The sequence below is a fragment of the Ostrinia furnacalis genome, unplaced genomic scaffold (assembly GCF_004193835.3).
Source record: "Ostrinia furnacalis isolate ACB-3 unplaced genomic scaffold, ASM419383v2 OfSCF7475, whole genome shotgun sequence".
NCBI lineage: Eukaryota > Metazoa > Arthropoda > Insecta > Lepidoptera > Crambidae > Ostrinia > Ostrinia furnacalis.
In genome coordinates, this window is record NW_021137714.1 from 48,366 (window position 1) to 66,883 (window position 18,518).

The 18,518-nt window shown below is 37.8% G+C and overlaps 1 protein-coding gene across 1 annotated transcript; it reads left to right on the forward strand.

Annotated features, from left to right (window-relative positions):
- Positions 1 to 1,970: 1,970 nt before the first annotated feature.
- On the forward strand, positions 1,971 to 16,675 carry GAA1 (glycosylphosphatidylinositol anchor attachment 1). Its single transcript, XM_028321171.1, has 13 exons — positions 1,971 to 2,382; positions 2,814 to 2,933; positions 3,295 to 3,422; positions 3,842 to 3,873; positions 4,074 to 4,361; positions 4,813 to 4,927; positions 5,754 to 5,844; positions 6,264 to 6,507; positions 10,205 to 10,440; positions 11,782 to 11,935; positions 14,139 to 14,403; positions 15,135 to 15,321; positions 16,515 to 16,675. Exons 1-13 carry the CDS (start codon positions 2,134 to 2,136, stop codon positions 16,617 to 16,619), a joined length of 2,214 nt encoding a protein of 737 aa, XP_028176972.1. The 5' UTR covers positions 1,971 to 2,133; the 3' UTR covers positions 16,620 to 16,675.
- The last annotated feature ends 1,843 nt before the right edge of the window (positions 16,676 to 18,518 follow it).

Sequence of the window (18,518 nt, forward strand, 5' to 3'; positions counted from 1 at the left end):
TAATTTGGCTGAAATGATTTGGATATAGGGACATCTCTGCGTTCGATAACCCACATTGTCAATGAGTCAAAGTGAACGCAGACATGTATAGAAAATTTTGTTACACCTGTCAAGGTGTCATATCGCGGTCATGGTTTCGGAGGTGTGTTACCGGCGTTAGTAATCTTCTTTTATTAAATCTTTCACACTCAAAAAATACTGTTTACTTATTTCATTAAAAATATATTACAATTTATAGCAAACTGCCAAAGATGACATGGTAATTTCTCCCAGAAAACTTTTGCGCTGTAGTCTTTTGGCAGACGCTACCTAACTTGCTGAAATTCGTCAATCAGATAAAAAAAACGTAATAATGTAATACACAAACAAACCCACAACCAAACACCTCAACTTAAACAAACAAACAACACGATTAAATGGATAATTATTATGCAATAGCATCCTAGTCCTTGACTCTGTAACTACTTAAATTATTTTTTAAACCACAACGAGGAAGCTCTTGGCCTGCATTTCACTAGAAAGTGATGATCAGACTGAAGATGGAAGCGAGCTTCATCCGAAATCCCCAACCACAGAGGAACTAGCTATCTTACCTCCAACTTCTGAAACATAACAATGCTATAATTATTGTTCTTATGGCAACAGAATTTATAAAGATGGTGGTAGCCAGGCAGACTATGACCATAAGCCCTACTAGTTACTTAGATACTAAAATACTAACCAAACCGAACAGAAAAAATCTACCCCGCTGAGAATAGAAACCGGGACCTCCGTGGGTCTGAAGCAGATGGTGTTACTACCTAGACCATAGAGGCCGTTTAGGTATAGGTAGGAATAGGAACCTTAGCAAGTAGGTAAAGCTACAATACGTTCTTTAGCCTACTGTTATGCTGTCTACACAATCAATAAAAACATGACGTCAACATTCAACATTTGCTATTTTGTTGACAAAACAGGTGCTGGAGACCCGGTTTAAAACATTTCGTAAGTATTGTTTTAAAATATAGAACATTAAATAAAAATTAAGAACAATAATTTCAAGATACCTTAATACCTTTAAATAAAAGTTACTGCAAGAAAACTCGTATATACAATGCCTGACCAGGAACATAAAAACCCTGGCATAGAGGCGCTTCAATTGCATTTGATAGTGCAACACTGAGTACAGTCGTACATGTGTTAAATTAATAGGCTAAATTTTTATGTATCAGGATTCAGGATTACGGGCTAATTTGATATTTTCATAAATGAACGAAAAATATTATTAAAGGTAACCTGGTTTAAATAAATAAAATGAAACCATCAATCGAGCTAGTAGGATTTATTTTATTATTCATCAATAATCAAATTCAGAACTTGAATATTCAACTGCAATGTCTCCTCATGAACGCTTCAAACTCGGTACTTCTTTCCCAATTCCATAAAATTCAAAACTTAGAAAGTAACAAAAAACTTTAAAATGGGTAGTTGAAACAGACTACAGCTAATTTTCATAGTGGACTGTACTATACGATAAACATGTCAGTCAATTTGACAACCTTTGTCGGAAACATTATTCAATGAAAATATTGTCCGAACCCTTAGTATTTCTCTTCGACAAATACATTAACACACCGTGAACCACTTTTCTTTCACGACTATAAAAATATTTTAGCAATTTAATTCACAAAATCAATTGCACACATTTAAAACAAAGTTTGTTTACACTTTGACAACAATAGACTGACATGCAAGGTGAGGTGACATGTCAATGAAGTTTTCAGTTACTGTTGCCATTAAAAGAAATTAGTACCATTAGTTTTCCGCAACATGGCGAGGGTTTTTATGTTCCTGGTCAGGCTATACAAAATTTTCTACTTGAGTTTTACTCTACTAGAACCTTCAACCTACCGAGTTACGGTACAATTTGGAATTCGGATCGGACTACAATGAAAAAAACAATCTGTCACAATTCTGTCAAAAACGTCAAATTGATAAAAACATTGATCGTTTGCCGATTGATAGCGATTGCATTGCGATATAGCCATAAATTCATTACTAAGTTATAAATTAAACTCTAGTTACAGCTAATGTTAACCTACATTCCTTGACTTAGTCTTTATAAATTAGTAATAATCTGTGAAATCCTCCATCATGGGTCTGCTATCAGACCCGGAGTACGGTTCAGTGAAATGGGTAAAAGTGCTCAAAAGAATCCACAGGCCTCTTTGTTTCCTGTGCTATTTTGCAGCTATAGCATGGTTCTTCATGCTAGGTAATAAGGAATTCAACAATGAGACGTATTTTTCCGAAAATGCGCTGCTACCTGGTTTGGTGACGAACGAGTTTAATGCTGAGCAAGACGCGAAGCAATATTACAATGAGCTCAATCAGGAATTGGCGGTAAGTGTATTGATAAACAGGTTATATTCTCTGGTACTTGTTTAATAATTTTGCTTAAAATGTAACAAGTCTAATTAACTTCTTATCGACACTGAAACAAACAATACAAATTAAGGTTATGGGGTACCCATTATTGTAGGTACTATGGTTAGGGTGTGACGGACATACAACTACTTTTTGGAAATAGTGTTAGGTTTTTTTAAACCTGTTTAAAAATGTTCTGTACTAGGTAGTAACAAAATGATCCAAATGAGTTAGCAACTACAAAACTTCTCTGTTTTACACCTATACTAAGATTTCTTTTGAATAATTACCTATTTATTCAATAGAAATCTATGTTATTATTATAAAACCTTGATGAAAGGTTGTTCGTAAACCAACCAAAATACTATTACTAGAGTGCTTTTTGACGTGAAAAACAAACATTTCAGGACAAGTACTCTGACACAGATGAAATACCGGTTCCATGGCTGGTGGCCAAGATGTCCCAACTGCATCTGGAGGTCCACACGCATAACTTCACCCTGGAGTTTCCTTTGGGAGGGAAACAGGTATGAAGATATCAGATCTACATATTTGTAATGTTGAAGGGTGTTTTGTATACAGCTACTGTTGGTTTCTTTGTACTTTGACCATCATAAAGTTATTTTCCTGAAAATTTTACAGCTTGTGAATATCTAAGGTCTGTATTAGAAAACAATACTTAAAACTTAACACCTTATTAACCTACACATACTCTCCCTGCCCTGTAATCTAAATATGAAAATTAAACCAATCATAGGACACAATCTATGAAACAAAGAATTGAAAGAAGGCCTAGCTTTGTTCGGGCATATTATTATGCACTACTATAACATTTTAGATATTATTGAAGACTGAGAATAACTAAACAACTCTTCATAAACTTTCTAGATTTTCAAAGGCGTGAATGTCTATGGCATACTCAGAGCACCTAGAACTTCATCCCATGAGGCTATAGTTGTGACAGCACCTCACACATCCATATCTTCACACCATAAAGGAACGACTGCTGGCATTGCTTTGATGCTGGCCTTCGCAAAGTTTGCTAGACGTAAGTTACATAAATTATGTCTAAATCAAACTGTAATGTTCTAACAATAACCACCTTATTAATAAAAAGTAACACCTAGGATGAACTCTGGATTAAAATGACATTTCCGTATGACAACTAAGACCAGAGTTCAAATGAGGTGTAACTTTTATTAATAAGGTCCTAAGAGTACAAAAAAGGCATTAATAATTTTATTCCAGCTCAAAAATACTGGGCCAAAGACATAATATTCCTTGTAACGGAACACGAACAACTTGGAATGCAAGCGTGGTTAGAAGCGTACCACGGCCTGAACAACAACGCTGAGACGTTTTACACCAGTCTTGGTAGCTTCTGGCGTCCTAGTGTTGCAACTTGGGCCTATGAGAAACTGGGTAATATACTCCNTCTGATGCTGGCATTTGCAAAGTTTGCTAGACGTAAGTTACATAAATTATGTCTAAATCAAACTGTAATGTTCTAATAATAACCCCATTATAAATAAAAAGTAACACCTAGGATGAACTCTGGATTAAAATGACATTTCCGTATGACAACTAAGACCAGAGTTCAAATGAGGTGTAACTTTTATTAATAAGGTCCTAAGAGTACAAAAAAGGCATTAATAATTTTATTCCAGCTCAAAAATACTGGGCCAAAGACATAATATTCCTTGTAACGGAACACGAACAACTTGGAATGCAAGCGTGGCTAGAAGCATACCACGGCCTGAACAACAACGCTGAGACGTTTTACACCAGTCTTGGTAGCTTCTGGCGTCCTAGTGTTGCAACTTGGGCCTATGAAAAACTGGGTAATATACTCCACTGGACGAACAATAAAAAGTGTTTGGATCCGGGAAAGTTAAAAGCTAGGTCGGGTTCCATACAGGCTGCTATCAATTTGGAGTTCCATACGCCTAATATAAGTAAGTGGAATAGTTTTTAATATGTTTGTAGTAAGTTAATGCATACATTTTGCTAAAGAATATTATCAAGGAAATAACTTTCTTATCAATGAAGTAGTTTGTTTTTTTATTACAGAAAAATATATGGAAAACATTGTAGAAAGACTAAGGCCCGGTTTTTTGATTCGTAGTTAAAATAACCAATAGTCAAATTTGACAGATGTCAAATGACAAGTGGTTAAATATCAGAAAAAAGTGTTTTTCGAACAATGGTTAGCTTGACTTTTAGTACATTTTTTAACTATTTGTTAACATTTTGTTAATATTTAACCATTAGTAGCAAAATTTAACGATTTGTTATTTTAACTATGAATCAAAAAACTGGGCCTTACTCATAAGACATTAATTTTCGAAACTAGGAGAGATGGTTATCTTTTAAAATAATGCTTAATTACTTTATTTCTTATTCTAGAGTACATAGAGGTCAAAGTGGAAGGACTTAACGGACAGCTGCCAAACCTTGATCTAGTCAACTTAGTGCACAAACTGTGTGTGAAGTCTGGAATACACCACTCTTATAAGCATAGGTAAGTAAAGGTCCATTTTAAATGCTCCCAATGAGGGCTATCGTTTTAGCGCTCACCAGTTAGCGCCACTGTAGAGTAAGGTCCTGTCACTTGCTAGTAGCGAAGACAGTGGCACCAACTGGTGAGCGCTAAAGTGGTAGGAGGACTATCGCATTTGCACTCATCAAGATGGCGCCACTGTAGAGTAAGGTCCTGTCAATCGCCAGGGGTGCCAACTGTTAATTATAAAAACGATAACCCTCATTCCCAAACGATAAATCATCATCATCATCATCTCAGTCATAGGACGTCCACTGCTGAACATAGGCCTCCCCCAATGCTTTCCACGTTGCTCGGTTGGTAGCGGCTTGCGTCCAGCGCTTTCCTGCGAAAACAAAACATTATTGGCTGTAAGAACAAAAATACCTGTTTGTATTATTATTATAAAGAGCTGTGGTTTTCTGAATAAAGAAAAATAAAATAAAATAAAATAAAACAATAAATTTAATATCCAAAAACTGTCCTTTTTCTAGCATGACTAAGAGTTGTTTTGTTCTGCCTGAAGAATAGGATCACCCTCACTCTTTTCGTGTATGTCGTAATATACGAACATCAGTCCAATCCATCTGGTCAGTATGGTGTGTGTAGGTCAAATCCTCTGGCAAACTAGAGAAGGTCATGCTTTGAAGACTAAAATGACCTGATGATGATGATAATCGTGACAAGTGTTTCTTGAAAGGAAAAAAAAACGGAATTCACGCACGAAAAAAAATATGAAAAGGCCTATTCGAACAAAGTAAATACAGCAAAGTTTTAGTTAACCATTATCTTTTTGTATTTTCAACAGTTATTCATGGATCCGGAATCGCGACAAAATGGCCGATTGGAAGAACAGCATAAAAACCATGCTGTCGATGGTTTTCACGCAGATTATTGGGGTAAGTAGTTAAATATCTTATATCAAATATTTGTGAGAATAGTAGCAGTTGAAATCAGTTACCAATTTCACGCAATAAATAAATTAAACACTCTAAAGCCCGGTCTGTGAGCACATAGAATTTTGTCCAATGACCCCAAACTACCCATCCTTATCGCTCGCGCGTAATTATATTGCTGTCGCGACTGTGCGACGGGCGCCCGCAGTGAGTGTGCGAGCGCGACAGCAACATAAATACGCGCGAGCGATAAGGATGGCTATCTTGGGGTCATTGGACAAAATTCTACGTGCTCACAGACCATAGTGGTGATCCTAAGTAAATAAAGTAAACAAGTTCATAAGGATCATTTAGACAAATCGAATAAAATCTACTCGCTCGTTTTGCTTCTAAAGTTCGATAAAGTATTATCATCATTTCAGGTACCAACCGGCAACCATGGTCTCTTCCATCGTTTCGGAATCGAAGCCGTGACCTTAGAAGGTCGTGATGCCGGCGACCCAGCCGGTGTGCCACCCAAAGTGAACGTTCTCACTTCTGCCAACTTCTACCGACTGGCAGTGCCGCTAGAGAGTGTGTTGCGATCGCTGAACAATCTTCTAGAGCGATTCCACCAGAGTTACTTCTTTTACTTGCTAGCAGCCACCAACAGGTTTATTTCTATAGGTACGTTCTCACTTCTGCCAACTTCTACGAACTGGCAGTGCCGCTAGAGAGTGTATTGCGGTCGCTGAATAATCTTTTAGAACGATTCCACCAAAGTTACTTCTTCTATTTGCTGGCAGCCACCAACAGGTTTATTTCTATAGGTAAGTTGTTATTGTTACATTCCGCCCAAAATGAACATTCTCATTTCTGCCAACTTCTACTGATTGGCAGTACCTCTAGAAAGTGTGTTACGCTCCCTGAACAATCTGCTAGAGCGATTTCACCAGATCTTCTTCTTTTACTTGCTACCAGCCACCAACAGATTTATTTCTATAAGTAAGACCCAGGACAGATGGTGAAACGTAATTGCAACGACTCTGCAACTGCTAGTTACTTTTGAGTTGCATCTAAGTTTCTGCCATAGCGTCCGTTGAGAGACCACACACGACGCGACCAGTTTAAAACTTTCAGTTTCAGTTTCATTCATCAGAATCATCAGAAAGTTTCAGTTTCGTTGCAGTTGCGTTTCACCGACTGTTCTGGGCCTTAGTTGTTCTGCCCAAAGTGAACATTCTCACTTCTGTCAACTTCTACAGAATGACAGTGCCGGTAAAAAGTGATTACGACTTTTGACTTGTGACTTACGTTCGCTGAACCTATAACGATTCCATCGAAACTTATTTATTTATCTTATATAATAAAAGTTAAAGGTCACTGACTGACTCACTTATCACAAAATCTCAGAAACTACAAGTGCTAGAGTCTCGAATTTTACATGTTGGTTCCTTTTAGAACGTAGGTGCTCACTAAGACGGGATTTTTCAAAATTCAACCACTAAGGGGATAAAATGGGGTCCACGCGTACGAAGTCGCGGGCGGCCGCTAGTTACTTAAAACTCAGCCTTGATACATTTTGGATTTCAGTTGAATTAAAGTAAGCATGTGAAGGTAAAATTTTTAATACCTAAACTAAACAAAATGGTTTGCCTGTGTCTTAGGTATCTTTTAAAAGTAGGTTAGTGCATACATTATCACAATGACAGTGTTCCACTAAAAATACCTACCTACATCTATAAAACCAAAAGGTCATTGACTTACTCATCACGAAATCTCAGAAACTACAAGTGCTAGGAGTCTCCAAAGAAAATGCCGGAAATCGTCGAATCGTCGAGTCACTGATGGCTGGATTCTATTATCGATGGTATTGTTTGTTTACACATACAATGTCACTATTTTGTTGCAATTTCTTACAAAACTTGCGTGCAAAAGGCAAACCTAATTTATGTAAAATCATCAACTTCTAACGCTCGTAACTCAGTTCAGACTGAGTTTAGAGGTATACATGTCATTGTAATTTTTTAATTTATTACACTATTTTGTAATAAAGAAACAAGGTTCGGTCGATGGGTGCACGAAAAAATAAAAACCGGCCAAGTGCGAGTCGGGCTCGCGCACAAAGGGTTCCGTAGCAGCAAATATAATAAACTTATTATGTCAATTTAATCAACCTATCTCAAAAACTATAAGAGATACTTTGATCAAACCAAAAATCGTTGAAAGAGTTAATTAGCATGCATCACCTCTATTTTTTTTAGAATTTTATACCCCGTAGTTATAAAAATAGAGGGGGGGGGACATACTTTTTACGACTTTGAGAGCTGATATCTCAAAAACCGTTCACTTTAAGAAAAATGTTTTTTAGAAAACTTTATATCATTTTAAAAGACCTTTCCATTGATACCCCACACGGGTATGTACATCGAAAAAAAACGATCGCTGAACAATCTTCTAGAGCGATTCCACCAGAGTTACTTCTTTTACTTGCTAGCAGCCACCAACAGGTTTATTTCTATAGGTACGTTCTCACTTCTGCCAACTTCTACGAACTGGCAGTGCCGCTAGAGAGTGTATTGCGGTCGCTGAATAATCTTTTAGAACGATTCCACCAAAGTTACTTCTTCTATTTGCTGGCAGCCACCAACAGGTTTATTTCTATAGGTAAGTTGTTATTGTTACATTCCGCCCAAAATGAACATTCTCATTTCTGCCAACTTCTACTGATTGGCAGTACCTCTAGAAAGTGTGTTACGCTCCCTGAACAATCTGCTAGAGCGATTTCACCAGATCTTCTTCTTTTACTTGCTAGCAGCCACCAACAGATTTATTTCTATAAGTAAGGCCCAGGACAGACGGTGAAACGTAATTGCAACGCTCTGCAACTGCTAGTTACTTTTGAGTTGCATCTAAGTTTCTGCCATAGCGTCCGTTGAGAGACCACACACGACGCGACCAGTTTAAAACTTTCAGTTTCAGTTTCATTCATCAGAATCATCAGAAAGTTTCAGTTTCGTTGCAGTTGCGTTTCACCGACTGTTCTGGGCCTTAGTTGTTCTGCCCAAAGTGAACATTCTCACTTCTGTCAACTTCTACAGAATGACAGTGCCGGTAAAAAGTGATTACGACTTTTGACTTGTGACTTACGTTCGCTGAACCTATAACGATTCCATCGAAACTTATTTATTTATCTTATATAATAAAAGTTAAAGGTCACTGACTGACTCACTTATCACAAAATCTCAGAAACTACAAGTGCTAGAGTCTCGAATTTTACATGTTGGTTCCTTTTAGAACGTAGGTGCTCACTAAGACGGGATTTTTCAAAATTCAACCACTAAGGGGATAAAATGGGGTCCACGCGTACGAAGTCGCGGGCGGCCGCTAGTTACTTAAAACTCAGCCTTGATACATTTTGGATTTCAGTTGAATTAAAGTAAGCATGTGAAGGTAAAATTTTTAATACCTAAACTAAACAAAATGGTTTGCCTGTGTCTTAGGTATCTTTTAAAAGTAGGTTAGTGCATACATTATCACAATGACAGTGTTCCACTAAAAATACCTACCTACATCTATAAAACCAAAAGGTCATTGACTTACTCATCACGAAATCTCAGAAACTACAAGTGCTAGGAGTCTCCAAAGAAAATGCCGGAAATCGTCGAATCGTCGAGTCACTGATGGCTGGATTCTATTATCGATGGTATTGTTTGTTTACACATACAATGTCACTATTTTGTTGCAATTTCTTACAAAACTTGCGTGCAAAAGGCAAACCTAATTTATGTAAAATCATCAACTTCTAACGCTCGTAACTCAGTTCAGACTGAGTTTAGAGGTATACATGTCATTGTATGTTTAGTTTATTACACTATTTTGTAATCTAGAAACAAAGTTTGGTCGATGGCTGCGCGAAAAAAAAAGACGCCACCTTCCATACAAAATCTGGCATTGCCGTTTGCATGGGGGTTCCTTTTAGAACGTAGGTGCTCACTAAGAACGGTTTTACGAAACTCCACCCCTAAGGGTGTAAAACGGTATCCACGAATACGAAGTCGCGGGCGGCCGTTAGTTAAGTAAATCTTTTTTATCATCCGGTTTTTCATTGTCGGCCGTTTGGTGTAGTGGTTTGAAACGGGACTACTATTCCGGAGGTAGCGGGTTCGATTCCCGCACAGTACAAACATTTGTGTGCATGAACATATTTGTTTGTATTGGACTGGGTGTTTTCTTTGTATAATAAGTATGTATTTACATAAAAAATGTATTTAAGTATGTTTATATCCGTTGTCTAGTACCCATAGTACAAGCTTTGCTTAGTTTGGGACTAGAAGCGCAGTGTAAAATGTCTAAGGATATTTATTTATTTATTTATCCCCAGGTCAATACATGCCCTGTCTCTGTCTACTCTGCGTGGCGATGTTAGTGCGCGCTCTTTCCCTGTGGGTGACGATCCAACAAGATGGCGGCGACGGCACACAGAGCGAGACGCAATCCGAGACGGAAGATAGCGAGTGGAGCACTGAAGGGAGCAGCGATAGCGATGTGCCGGTGGGGCAGAATCAGGAACTGAGGTTGAGGAAGAAGAACAACAAATTGGATAAAAAGAAAAAAGATGTGAGTTAAAGCCTGGTCCGTGAGCACGTAGAATCCCGTCCAATGACCCCAAGCTGCCCATCCTTATCGCTCGCGCGTAATTATATTGCTGTCGCGACTGTGCGACGGGCGCCCGCAGTGAGTGTGCGAACGCGACAGCAACATAATTACGTGCGAGCGACAAGGATGGGCAGCTTGGGGTCATTGGACGGGATTCTACGTGCTCACGGACCAGGCTTTACACAAAATTCCACAGTGTTTACCGTCATTTGCGGTCGTCCATGCTAGTCAACATCAGCCTTATTAATGACTAGCTTTCCGCCCGCGGCTTCGCGCGCGTGGCCTATATTATCCACATATTTCACGGAACCCTATTTTTTTCCAAAATAAAATTTAGCCTATGATACTCGTGGATAATGTAGCTTTCGAATGGTGAAAGAATTTTTANTTCCTGCTACCTTTATGATGTCGTCGGTCCACCTTGTGGGTGGACGTCGCACGCTGCGTTTTCCGGTACGCGGCCTCCACTCCAGAACCTTGCTGCCCCATTGGCCGTCAGTTCTGCATACTATGTGCTTGCCCATTGCCATTTCAGCTCGCTAATCTGTCGGGCTATGTCAGCGACTTTAGTTCGTTTACGGATCTCCTCATTTCTGATTCCATCTCGTAAAGAAACACCGAGCATAACCTCTCCATAGCACGCTGTGCAACTTTGAGCGTATTAACAGGCCTGTTCATCTCCGCGAGTTTACATCGAAAACAAAACACGCACGATGGCCCACCTACAGGATACTATTCGACAAGGCCTCACATACGAGCGAACTTTGAATCACGCACGCACGCGTATTCTTGTGTATGATGGAAGAAAATAAAGAAAATGGTGTACCAAATACTGTGCAGTATTTCACTGCCTAAATAATAATAAAAACACAGAATGTACTTTTTTAAGTTGCCTCAGGACACTGAGAGATAAATAAGTAGTTAATATTATTCATGATAATTCATGCTAAATCATCTATTTCCTCCGCCATTTTCCGCAGTTTGGCACCTCACGTCACATCATTTTACCGAAGTCAGCCCTATAGCTTTGGCGCAGTGCCGATCACTGACGTTTGTCAACTAAATGGTGCTTGACTCTTGAGACAGGCTAAATTACACCATATTGTTAATGACATTGAGCATACATTTTTTTAAATACCTTCGTGAAGTAAAACTACTTATTATTATTCTGTGGTATTAAGGCCTATAGTAAGAGGCCACGTTTCCGAGCCATAAGTCATCACTGTATCAGTATTTAGGTAGGCAGAATAGCTTAGGAAACAATGTAGCTGTATTATTATTTTGTAACTATTCCCCAAACAGATGAACCTCCTCCACGAATCGCCAAAGAAAGAGAAACCATCTCCGAAGAAGAAGCGTTCCAAGCTGAGCATAGTCAAAGTGGGGAAGAATTTCCTTATTCTCCATCTGCTGGGATATGCTGTGATGCAGTCGCCTCCGTTGTTCACTTTCATTGGTGAGTTCATCATCATCATCTGTGTAGCCTATGCTAGTATAAGGCTCTACTACTGGATGTAAGCTTCTCCCCAAAAACTTTCTGATTTTACCTCTCCCATTATTTTTTTTTTTTGCATAAGCAGACCAAATAACTGGTCGGTTCTGGTCGATAGTAAATGGGTGACCATTCTGATCATGTTCAGTGAAATTTATAAAAAAAAAAGTAAAAGGCGACTTTGAACATATGCAAACCCATCCCCTCAGATCATAGAAGGGAATAGATGTGAAACGGGGGCGTGGCGCGTGTCTCCGCGATATGCCCAGAAACGAACATCGCCCGCGACGCCAGGTTAGTCGCGATTCAGTTGTACTGAGGAAATGTTCTCCGATATTGTTGGATAATGCGTCGTAACGTGCAATAACATAAGTGAAACGAAGAACTACAGGAACAATGAAGTCATTTACCACATGCAAGTATTGCAAATCCATTGGTATTTTGCTTATAAATAAAAAAAAACAAACATTTTTACGAACGAATTCAGTGCCGTGACATTTACTGCGATATCGAAATTAGTGGTGATAAAAATTCAAACACGTTGTACATTGACGATTTAGTTAGCAACCACTTTATGTCATGCGTAACTACTGCGCAATGTATTTTATTTCTTCCGATATCCACTGACGCGTGAAAATACACAGTACGGCCGCATGTGCCGGTCGTAACATAGTGCAGGGCTCGTGTTCTAATACGGTTTCCTATTATCGATAAATAGAAGTAAATTATTATTTTCTATTTTCTAATTTTGAATGAAAAAATCATGAGTTGCTTGCGATTTTTAAGTTTTTACAAAAACAATAACAATAGTAGAAGGGATTAGTAACTGTCAACTATGTAATTACTATAAGAGCTAGTTGAAAGCCTAATATAGGCATTATTTTTGATAAACATAGGCGGTACGAATTTCGCCATAATTAAAAAGTTAATGCGCGATAGTAGTTAATAATAATTACAGTGATCCTGTTATTATTATTAAAGTAAATAATAATATATTACCAATATTGTAAATACTGGTAAAAATCGCAAGTACCTACTTAACCCATGACTTTTCATACAAACTTTGTCAGTCTATAACTTCTATACTCCATCGATAACGACATTGAGCTTTGGTTGGGGTAAATTAATATAAGGTAACTTCATTTAGTCCCAATAATTGATTCTGAGTTTTTTGTCCATACAAAATGGAACTGACTCCTTTATGCAAAAATCGTTAAAGAACATAATAATAACGTATAATAATAAAAAGGTTTTCATACAAGCATTTTTTAAACCAATTTCGAGCCTTGCCCCCAGGATTTAAAGTATCGATATCTTATCGACTCCATTTTATCTTTCTTCTCTCTAATTGCTTTTTTCAAAGTGTGCGTCACGTCACGCGGCCATTGATTGGCCATAAGGCACGCCTTCTGGCCAATCACAGCACTTTTAAGCCGGTTGCACATGTTGTCGTAGACTCTCAGTCGCTTTGTTTTTACACAGTTGAATGTGTGTGTGGGAGCTGTGGTGGGGGAAATGTGGGGACACTGGTTCTCGTTGTAGTTACGCGCGACTTCATATCTATTCTCTTTCTATGATCTGAGCCCATCCCCATCTTTACATAGCGTGGGTAATTTAGACCAAATGCTTCTAGTAAATTAGAAAGGGTCGTGTTCGTGCAGTAGGAAATAAATTACCTGATGGTGATGATTGTCTATAGTCTGGTCCGCGAGTACGTAAAATGTTGTCCAATGACCCCAAGCTACGCATCCTTATCGCTCGCGCGTAATTATGTTGCTGTCGCGCTCGCACACTCACTGCGGGCGCCCGTCGCACAGTCGCGACAGCAATATTACGCGCGAGCGATAAGGATGGGTAGCTTGGGGTCATCGGACAAAATTCTACGTGCTCACAGACCGGGATTTATTAACAGTTTAAAAGTGCATCTAGGTCATTAGAGGCCCCCGCTGAAATTCAGTTTCGAGACAAGCCCTGGCGGTCTTCATGTATGCAACTATGCGACAGCACATCAAGTTATACATTTTTGTTACAATATCGCATCTATTACAAACTGTAATAAGATACCGCAGTGTTTAGGTTGATGTGCTGTCGTCTGTACCTATGTCTTGCCTGCTTGAAAATTTGCAAGTGAAAATAAATAAAAGCTTGTATTTACCTCTCATTCTAGGCCGCAGATTCTTCGACCAGTTCTCCGAGCGTTCGCTCTACTACGGATTGTTCGCGGCCGCCATGTTTTTGTCCGGCTACACCCTGACCATTCCCTTCGCCATGACGCGCGAGGAAATGGTTCTGACCAATATCCTGGCTTTGGTGGAGTTGGCCACGGTGTGTTTGGCTGTGGGCATGCATAACTTTTCGCTGGGACTGGCCATCGCTGTTATGTATACGCCGCTAGCGCTGTGGGCTAAGGCGTCGAAGATTGGAGAGACTAAGTAAGTTTGCTAGTTTTAAATTGGGGTTTATGTGAATTTTAAGATTAATTGTTACTTCATATTTTTCATGTTATTATAATAGGGAGGTATCTTTCAACAAATATCGCTCTTTCTAAACTTCGATATGTTAAAATAAATATAAAAAATAGACATAAAATAACGTACTTTACAAAATGCGATTCTCATACATTTTGTATGGCAATGAATGGGGACTATGACGTCATCAGGTCGCGAACACTATTAATTATTATTATAAATTTATTTGAATAAAAAAAGTTTATAATTGAAAATAAGTTCATTCATCCATTGAGTGCCTATCTTATTGTGCCGTTTAAATATTTTTTTTCTCTTGTTACAAAAGGATATATCAACCAGGCAAGAATGCGCGACGTGATAAAATCTTATCGATAATTGTAGGCGATAAAATGAGCTTATTATGTAAAATCGATAAAAACTTATCGCGGCGCACATCCTAACGGCCGGTTCACACATGTCTCCGTTTTATCATGTACGTTTTTTGTATGTATTACTGTATACAGAATACTGTGTCATGTGTGAAGTCGCTCATACAACTGCATACGCCATCGACGAAAAAAAACGTACACGATATAACGGAACAGTAAAACGGAGACATGTGTGAACCGGCCATAAGTCTACAGGCCGAAGAATATTTCTCTACAGTGTCTGTGTTCAGTTTTCTCTCCTATAGCTATCTTCTTTTCTCTTTCCAGGATGTTCACCATATCCTACGTCCTCAAGATAGTGATGACCATATTCCTACACCCGTACTGGTTCGTGACCATCAACATGATATCCTACAGCCACATACTGTTCCCGGAGGAAGGCATATTCGACATGGTCAGCCGGGGCACGGACGCTGCCTCGCAAGCTATTATGTTCGCTGTTACCGACTCTTTGGTAAGTTTTATTTATTTATTTAATGGTTAAATTTGGTGGGAAGTATATTCCCACCGCCATCATTATCATCATTTCAGCTTAGGATGTCCACTGCTGAACAATAAAAACGATTAAATTTTAACACTATAATATACGGTAGTGGGAATATATTTCCCACCACATTTTGAACTTTATGCCCTTGTCTTAGTGACGAAAACAATTAAAAATGTCTACTTGATATGATGTTAGACTTAAAAAGTTTATTGCACACATAAAACTAGGTACAAAAGGCGAACATAATGACAGCATGCGTTCTCTACCAGTTAACATTTGGGCCAAACGAAAAATGGAGTTATGATTTAGCACAAATTGTATATTTTTTCGCAACAATTTCATGGGACTTTTGTTCTTGAAGACTTGACTTGACGCCTGAATTCTTATAATAATGGGACGTGAGTTATTTATGAAGGCTCAGTTTTTTAAGACTCATCCGAGTCCAGCTTCATGTCATTTAAATTTTGAAAGACTTGAGTCATTACGAGAACTCGTGATAGTTCTTTGTATTCTTAGTTCTCTCAGTAGAACATTAGGCTTTCGCTCATGATATAATGTAGGTACTTGTTGGGAAGAACAACTCAAGAGACGTTGTTTGTTGGTAACCTAACTCAATAAATGATTTATTGAAAAAAAAATGTATATTCACACGCAGTAGTTACAAACGGTGTCTTGAATTGGAATGTTATGGCCATGCGACCGATCGATGAAAAGCAGCACGGACATGTGTAGCGCCATCTATGGTTCTTTGTATGAATTAGTTCCGTAAAAAAGGAACAGGAACCATAGATGGCGCTAAATATTGGTTTAGAACACTATACCCGCACCATACATTTTTGTGCATGAATTGTATAAGCATGAAGTTACCTATGAACAGTCGACGGTAGGTCATACTATGTATATTTATTGTAAAATATATTAAAGATCGCTCCTTTGGTACCCATAGAAAAAGTTGTGCGGTAGTCTTTACGAAAAGCAAAATACAATCGTCTTTCATCATCATTATTATTTCAGCCATAGGACGTCCACTGCTGAACATAGGCCTCCCCCAATGATTTTCACATCGCCCGGTTGGTAGCGGCCTGCATCCAGCGCCTGCTACCTTTATGAGGTCGTCGGTCCACCTTGTTGCAAATAAATTAATTTACAATTTGTTGCAGATCTACGGTAACTGGCTGTTCAACGTGGTAACAACAACTATTCTGCCCACTTGGTTCATGTTCTGGCAACTGACGGTGTACAACGTGGTGCAATTCAGCGACTAAATCATTCCAAAGACTGTATCTGTTTAATTTATTTAATAAATTAATGGGTTTTGTAATAGTTGTGTTGTATTTTCATAGACGTTTTATTCATTTTATCGTCATAAATTATAGCCTATATGTTATTCTGGGTTAAACAGTAATACTGTAAAGTTTCATCAAAATCCGTTCAGTAGTTTTTGCGTGAAAGAGTAACAAACATCCAAACATCCAAACATTTGCATTTATAATATTAGTAGGGTAGTAGATAGTATGGACTTAGAGAACCTATTTAAGTAATACTTTTTCATATTATTATTATACTAGAAGCGCAGTGTAAAATGTCCAAGGATATTTATTATTATTATAATAGGTGATATTAATATTAACTTACTTTTGGTCCTTTATTTTTTACAGACTAATATAAAATTCCATCGTAGTAATACTTATCAAATTCGTGTAATTTTTTCTTAACATATTACTTCTATATTAATATTAATTTATTGTATTTACCAATATTATTTATATATTTTATATATTATAAGTATTTAGTACAAGCTCTTGTTAGTTTATTAAGTAGGTACTAAATAATTGATGTGATAATTATTATTAAAAAAATATCGATGTTACAGAGCTATAGATATTACTATTTAGATAGATTACTTACTAAAGTTATTATCTTTGTAAATCAACTATATTTAACAAATTCTTCTATTTTTTCACTATATTTACATTGAAAATCATAGTAGATAAGAATTCTAGAAACTGCCTATAATGTTGACATCGCAACATTTTTATTTATATTTCTTATCGTTGTATAAGATGATATTACTTCGTATATGTAGATAATCTCTATAGTTCTCAAGTCACAAAACTTACATAAAGACAGACATGTCACTTTCAAGTAATTAAAGATATAAAATAAAGGAAACCATGCAAGATTTTTATTAATTAAAACCTAAATAAACACTAGAGATAAAAATATAGCGTCTTTCGTTCGCCAGGCATGCACAAGCACTGTGCAATCTCAGTAGTCTTTCTGCCTTCGACAGAAGCAATACAACTTAATCGAGCTAACTGCGTACTTCGCTGGAATGCGACTCCCTCGCACTCACCCGCGTCCGTACCAAAGCGGCGATGTGACGTCACGACCGCCAAGTGCGCAGTTAACTTTAGCGTAAGGTCCATTATGAGTGCCGGCGGATAGACCTTTAACCCTTAAATGGTTTCTGTCTGTTATAAAGGACATGTCAAACAATTGCCTACAGAATCTAAATTAAAGCAATTTATCGACTTTCAAGGGATATTTTTAAAAAAGCATGATATTTTATGTGAAACACGGGGCAGTAGTTCCATAAAAAACCGCGAATTTTAAAAATTAAGACAGTTGAATAACTGCAACAGCAAGGTCAAGTTTTCGCTGTTGATAAATATGGCAACACTGTGGGTATTACACTTGTTCTTGTGCTTTACTGACTGATTTTAGAATATTAACGAATAAAACTGACGATTATTGCCAAAACTGTAAAAAAATATCGATTTTTTTTCATTTATTTCAAGGTTACAAATGTTATGTCACTTAAAACGGACAACGCCATGTATCAGTAATAAATACTCATGTTGATTTTTAGACATTTTTACCCCATTTCCCCCTTTTAGGGGTTGAATTCTGAAATAACCTGAAACACGTGTTTATTATTTTGTCCATAGGAGTACTCCTGTGAAGTTTCTAATTAAATAGTGCAACTAATTTTGTTTCGCCCTACAAACTTTGGACCCCCATTTCACCCCCTTAGGGGGTAATTTTGGAAAAATCCTTTCTGATAACACCCTTAGACCCTAATAAGGAACCTACATGCCAAAATTTGTGTCTTTATACCCACCGGTTTGGGATTTATGTTGATATATCAGACAGTCAGTTTC